General features: G+C 39.9%; 1 protein-coding gene across 1 annotated transcript in view; it reads right to left on the minus strand.

Moving 5' to 3' along the window:
• Positions 1-3552, minus strand: part of grin2da (glutamate receptor, ionotropic, N-methyl D-aspartate 2D, a) — a 73707-nt gene extending 70155 nt beyond the window's left edge. The window contains exons 1-2 of the mRNA XM_056264166.1: positions 3425-3552; positions 2624-3233 (exon numbers count right to left, since the gene is read on the minus strand). Of these exons, the coding sequence (XP_056120141.1) occupies positions 2624-3181 (558 nt within the window). The 5' untranslated portion in view covers positions 3182-3233; positions 3425-3552. The remainder of the gene's footprint in view (positions 1-2623; positions 3234-3424) is intronic.
• Between the last annotated feature and the right edge of the window lie 3474 nt (positions 3553-7026).

The following is a 7026-nucleotide window of genomic DNA, read 5'->3' on the forward strand; positions in this document are numbered from 1 at the left end:
ACATCAGCAAGAGTGCCGTTTTCCCAATTGCAACTGTGATATTTATACAACAGTTAAATTAACAATAAGTTAACATTGGGAGTTACTTTTTAGACACAATATTGTCAATATTGTTTGTTTTCCCTTTATTTCGCCGACTAGAATTTCATAATGAAACCGTAGTGAGTCTCAATGCAACACAGCGATGATTTATTGACTGAAATCCGCGTTTTGAACGAATCACTCGCTTCTTTCCCGAATAAATCAGCCGTTTGAACAAATCGTTTGAATGAATGAATCCCTCTTACAGGGACTTGCCGCCGCCTACTGGCGGTTTTAGTTTCATATTTAAAGTATCCTTTAATTAAAATGTTAAAATTAGAAATAATTTCATATTTAAATATTGATTTAAAAAAAAATCTCATAGCTTTATTTATGCAATTGTAAATGGAGTGTAAATATATTAATGCCACTTCTGTGTCACCTCTGCACTGCAAAGATGGATTTTGATTGAATTAATTAATTCTGGTAACAGTGGTACTGTATAATTATTGCATAATTAAGTATTATTGTATAAATAAGTATAATTACTGAATAATTTGAATGTTAGTATTTGACATAAAAGGTGATGCATAACTCTAAAAAAGTTTAGAAAAAATGTCCATATATTGGTGAAAATGCCCCTGGAAATCAATTTAAGGTGGCAAATATTGCCCCTTGATTAAAAAATGTATTTCTGTCACTGCTGTGAACTGACCACTGCATAGAATATGAAAAATATGAATATCTTCGTGAGTCAGCTGTCAACAACAGGCCTAAACCAGCCATGGCACCAGCACAAAAACACAATCAGTAAAATATTATCTAATTATTAACAAAATGTTGAAAATATTAAAATATATTTTTGTCAATATTGCACACCCCTAATGTACGGTATTAATTTTGATTTCTTTAGGTCCTAAAGGGATACTCCACTTTTTTTGGAAATAGCCTCATTTTACAACTCCCCCAGAGGTAAACTGTTTAGTTTTACCGTTTTTGAATCCATTCAGCCGATCTCCGGTTCTGGCGGTACCACTTTTAGCATAGCTTAGCATACATCATTGAAGTGGACAAGACCATTAGCATTTCAAAAAAAAAAAAAACGACCAAAGAGTTTTGATATTTTTCCTATTTAAAACTTGACTCTTCTGTAGTTACATCATGCACTAAGACCGACTGAAAATGTAAAGTTGCGATTTTCTAGGCTGATATGGCTAGGAACTATACTCTCATTCCTGCGTAATAATCAAAAAACTTCACTGCCGTACCATGAGAGCAGCAGGCGTAATGATATGACGCAGCGCCTGAAAATAGGCCACCTTCCGTCAACACAACGGAACTATTTTCAGGCGCTGCGTCATATCATTACGCCTCCTGCTCTCATGGTACGGCAGTGAAGTTTCTTGATTATTACGCAGGAATGAGAGTATAGTTCCTAGCCATATCAGCCTGGAAAATCGCAACTTTACATTTTCCGTCGGTCTTAGTGCACGATGTAACTACAGAAGAGTCAAGTTTTAAATAGGAAAAATATCGAAACACTTTGGTAATTTTTTTTTAGAAATGTTAATGGTCTTGTCCACTTCAATGATGTATGCTAAGCTATGCTAAAAGTGGTACCGCCAGAACCGGAGATCGGCTGAATGGATTCAAAAACGGTAAAAACTCAACAGTTTAACTCTGGGGGAGTTGTAAAATGAGGCTATTTCCAAAAAAAGTGGAGTATCCCTTTAAAAAGCCTTAAATTTGACTTTAAAAAGTGTGCAGGAACCCTGTAAACGGTTAGACATATCAAGTCAGTTATTTTCAGTAAATGAATTAATAAGCTTCTTGGTCCCCATTGCTTTTGCTCTATAGTTCTCAAAATGAAGAGAAAGAAGGACATCATGTCTATTACAGTTACTGTGACTAATACTGAATATGTAATGCAAATGTAAAAATATAATGGAAATGCAAATACATTGTTGAATAATTATAAACACAGTATTTTGCCTGTTAATGCCTGCAGCAGTGCAGAAAATGATATGACAACAATAAGGTCTAAATGTAACTGGCCCCTCTAACAGTACAACTGGCCCCAGCTTGGCCCCCCCCAGTTGAAATGGGCTAGAACCGCCACTGGATATAACCAATTAGTGCCGTCATCTCGAATTAGTTCTTAAATTTAGCTCTTAATTAGAGCTTTGTAATCTCACCAAAAAAATCATCAAGACAGTTCAAACATTTTCATGGTATTTAATTCGTACAATTCCTGATATAGTTCTATTTAGGCTCAGCCATCGCTATTACCGCAAAAAAAGTTAGAGATCCAGAAGCCAAAAACCTGGATGTATGAAATTGGCCTATTGTGGATTTTTTCATTTGCTATTGGTCCAAATGGGAACACAAAATTATATTGGTTGTAGTTTTGGTTCACCACTATAGAAGTTTACCTAACTATGACAACTTCTGCTTCTGAGACCCTGGAAATGTCCGTTTTGCATAATTTCTTTTCCAGTTAAGTGCGAACACCACAGCCGATTCCATTCTCTCAAATTCATAAAGAATATCTAAGAATATCTAATTATATCTAAGAATCTTATGAATGAATCTTAACTCTTACCTGTGGCTCCCTCCCCAAACCAGCCCCTCCTCCCACAGCGATGATAGGCACTCCTGTCTGGGCCGAGACAAATTCCAGCATAGGTGCTAACGGTGCCCGGTTGGGCGGTGGTGGCTTCTCTTCCTCAAACACAAGGCCTTGTAGTGGAGTGGTAGCCAGTAACTCGCATAACTGTAGCAAGAGGCTCCCAGGACTGCTCTCGTTCACGGCCAGCCAGATCACGTTCGCAGGACCCCACGGTGTCATCACACTTTCACCCACCTGTCCTGACCAGGCCCGACTTAAAAAACCCGTCCCCGAGTTGCTGCTGCTGCTGCTTGGCCCGGCACCGGAGCCGGAGCCCGCTGAAGAGGCCCCGCCCACGCCCCCCACCCCAGCGCTCGTTTCCGGGAGGTGGGAGGAGCCGGAGTGAACCACAGCGATGTTGACTCCGCCCGAAGCCCCTCCTGAGTCCCTCTCTCTCTCCCGGGGGCGGAGCAGCAGTGGGGGGGAGGGCTGGGCCGGCCCAGTGCACGCCAGCACAGCCAATAGAAACGAAAGGGCGGGCCTCGCCGCCATAACACGGGCAGAGAGTCACTTGGGTGGGTAGCGCTTTATGCTGGAACGAGACCTTGAGGGAGAAAAGAAAGAAGGACTGTTAGAAACAACGTAAGTGAACTGAGCGAAAACATGAAAGGCAAGCCATCAGTGTACAGTCCATCAACATCAATTAGGACGCCACCAGACACCAAGATACATTAACCTGGCAGAGGTAGTTAAGTCCCTGCATGGGAATTGGAAAAGAAAGCTGACACATCTCACCTCCCTGAACCTCACCATTCCCCGGGGAACGTGGGAAATCATTATCTCCTCCGCATTGATTCATGCATTAGATCCTTTAACGCAGGACAGTGTCTCGAATCTCCGCTATAAATCTGCCTGGTCGTAAAGCGTCCATCTCTGCCTGGCTGGATGCAGAGCAGACGGAGTAAATAAAAGTGAAAATAAAGAACAACAGAGGGGATGGGGCCTCCCTCTGTGCCTTTTGTTTGTGTTCCTCATACAATGAGAGAAAAAAGCGAGAGCGCACGAGAACGAGAGAGGGAGGGAGAGACGGCGTGCTTGTGCTGATACAAATGGCAGGCCATGTAAGCGCCAGCAACACCATGAATCATTTTCAAGTCACTTTGTACGCCAGCCATCAAAACCTACCCACCCATCCCTCCGCCTTTGCAGTAGACGTGCACATACACACTCTCTTTAATTAACCTCCCACTAAACACACTTATTTATACACAAACAACATGTACGCGAGTGCACAGACGAGCAATAGTGTGATATACTGTGTGATGTATAGCACACACACGTACCTATACTTGCACTAACGTGTATGTTAAGTAACACACTGACTCAGGGTCTGGCAGCACATTCACACACCCACATACACACACAAACGCAAATGAACATCTATCTCTCCGTCATACTGGCCACGTTTCAGAGCTCGAGCTGCTAATGTCATAGCTTTGACAGAAGGCACGCTAACGTCATAATTTCTTCTCATTTTCCTCCTCTCTCCCCCATTAATTCTCCTTGCAGTTCTTTTGACACTGGGAAAAAGACACAGAATGGGGGATTAAGACTTGGGAAAGCAAGATCCGTTTGGGAAAGACCAATAGGCAGAGGAGAGGGGGTGAAAAAAAAATGAAAGAGAAGTGGACGTTTGAATGGAAGCAAAGAATAGAAGTGGGAAGAAAGAGGGGGGGGGGGGGAAATGATGGGAGCAAAGGAGGTAAAAAGAGAAATATTTAAGAGTGAGTTCAATAACGTAAGGGGACAGATGCCTATAAGGGAGTTTTGAGTAAAGGCAAAAGGGACTATCAGAGGGTCTGCTGCATAATTCAGGACATCATTACTATGGGCAAAAACTGCAGTGGCGAGTAGGGCAAAAATACTGCGGACTAAACGGAAGAACACAAACAAAATTTATTTGACTGTGTTATGTCTAGCGCACAGTACTTCAAGTGGACAGCAGGCTTTTGAAAAGGGCTATACGTTGAAATCCAAAGGGATTGAAGACAAGAGAAGGTGACTTCTTTGTGCATCAAGCATAAAAATCCATTAATATTATAATTCCGCTTCAAAGAAATACAAAGTAACGGATGAAGAAGAAAACAATAACCCGTACAGTAGGCCGAGTCTAGATAGGAACATCTGTTCTGGATAGTCAAGTATGATTATAAATTAAACTGTGGAGGTATAAAGCTCCTTATATTTGATCCAAATGGGTTATTAGTAAGAAAGTGGGAAAAAGGTTCTTTAAAACACAGTAGAGTAGGAAGTCCAGCACACACCTCATTAGACTTCAAAATCATTAGAATTCCATGTAAACATGCAGTGAATTGCAAATGAAGTTAAATCTTTGAGACGTGAAAACATCTATAGTCACTATATTTCGTAAAATAAGTATGGGCCCCACTAAAACCCAAAGGGGCAGGCATCTCAATTTTTCAGACATTTGAAGTCCGGTTTGGTAATTTGTGTTGAAAGGTTGTTGTTTTTTTGTTTTGTTTTTAATTAAGAAATACAAGGAACTGCATGCTTTCTTGTGACAATGAGGTTGAGGGTTCTTGTCATCAAGGCCAGTGGTTAAGTTTTGCTAATAGGTGTATACAACAATTTAAAGTGCAAAAACAGAGGTGATTGACAAAACGGCAAGACATTCTTTTTGCCCTTAAATTCTGTGAGCTTGACTTTCTGAAGGCGAGCTTAAACAGTGAGCTCCTTTTGACGCTGGAACACTGAATTCAGCAACAATATCGACATAAAACCAGACAGAGAAGTTCAAGCACTTCTAAACAGAAGGGAGAAGCTTTAAGACACACCACATTGCTCCAAATTCACAAATACAAAAATGTATTGGATATGAATTATGATTTTATAAAATAATGTGCTTGAAATAAATTTGCAAAACCAAAAAGGTGAAGCAAACATTAATGAGCATTTAAAAGCTTGTTGCCACATGTTGATGACAGAAGCAGTTCGGCATATCGGGAAAAAAGTGTGAAAGCAGAACAGAGGGGAACAACTGAAATTGGGTATGGACTGAAGCAATCGTATAAAATGTGTGAAAACACTCTAAGTCAGGCAATTTGGCCAGTCATTGCCTCTGTGAGTAGCCGTCTGGTGATTAAGACTGGGCTGATAACACAGACGTCACAAATGTGATCCTAGGCAGGGCTGACACATAAACTGGGGAGTTTCTAAGTGAAGCCTAACACAATCAAGTCTTTCATCAAGACACTTAATACCGTGTTGCTCTAGGGGAAACAGCTCCTGCCATTTGTGTACTAGTAGAAAGCGTCTGTTAAATGACAAGTAACCTTCATGAAACCACACTTCTGAATGAACTTAACCACAGAAATAAAAACGGCACCAAGCAATAACTTCACAATCATTTGGTAAACATTTTGATGTTTTTTCCAATTGTAAGCATTTCATTATTACATGCTTGATCTTGTGACGAAGCAGCTGCTGAAAAACAAAAAATAACTTAATGCTGCTATTATAGGGTTTAAACGAGTTATACCCCAGCCTCGGAATAACCCACAGGTCTAAAATAAATCGACTACCACCCCACAACTTAACTCGTCTTATTCAAATTCTGCAATTGGTGATTAAAGAATAAAATACGTAAATGGTAGCCTATGTAGAATCCTAAATGGACATATTATTGTTCTGTGAGTTCATGCTGTTTCCCCAAGAGTCTGATGGCAAATAAATATTTAAGTTTCCATTCGGGGCTGATAAGCAGAATCGACTCATTCTGGGACGAGTGACCCCATGATGAAATGAGTCAAAAAGAAAATGTCTTGAGATTTCGGTGGTGCACTGTAAAGGCAAAATACTTTTTCTGCTTTGTGACCACATCTTAGCACATCACTGCTCTCCAAATTGTACTGTACAGACAGTTTCTGATGCTCAAGAAGCTGAACCAATAATCGTAAGCAAAGTAATCTTAAGCAAAATGAGCCAAACTAGCATTTTAACAAAAAATGATTTAATAGTAATATAGACATTCATGAAAGAAGTAGCAATATGAATGTGCATCAATAGCCTACAGGTTTGATTAGATTCCGGTTCACAAGCTCTTAATTTGGTTCGGATTCATTCGAGTAGACTATATTTCAGTAAACGTCTATTTTGTTTACATATGAAAAATCATTTAGCCACTGACCATATTGGGAATAAATTGAGATTGTTGAAATAAAGATTGCATTTAATCAAATTTTGAGATTTACTTTAAGAACAGAATTTCAGCTAATTGTTTGATTCAGTTAAAGAAAAAAAAACACGCATCTAAAAAATGTGTTTAAAAGTTATCTTGTGACTTCAGGAGACCACAACACACAAGTAGTTTGAACCGT

The sequence above is a fragment of the Rhinichthys klamathensis genome, unplaced genomic scaffold (genome assembly GCF_029890125.1).
Source record: "Rhinichthys klamathensis goyatoka isolate OS25496 unplaced genomic scaffold, OSU_Roscu_1.1 h1tg000217l_1, whole genome shotgun sequence".
Lineage (NCBI taxonomy): Eukaryota > Metazoa > Chordata > Actinopteri > Cypriniformes > Leuciscidae > Rhinichthys > Rhinichthys klamathensis.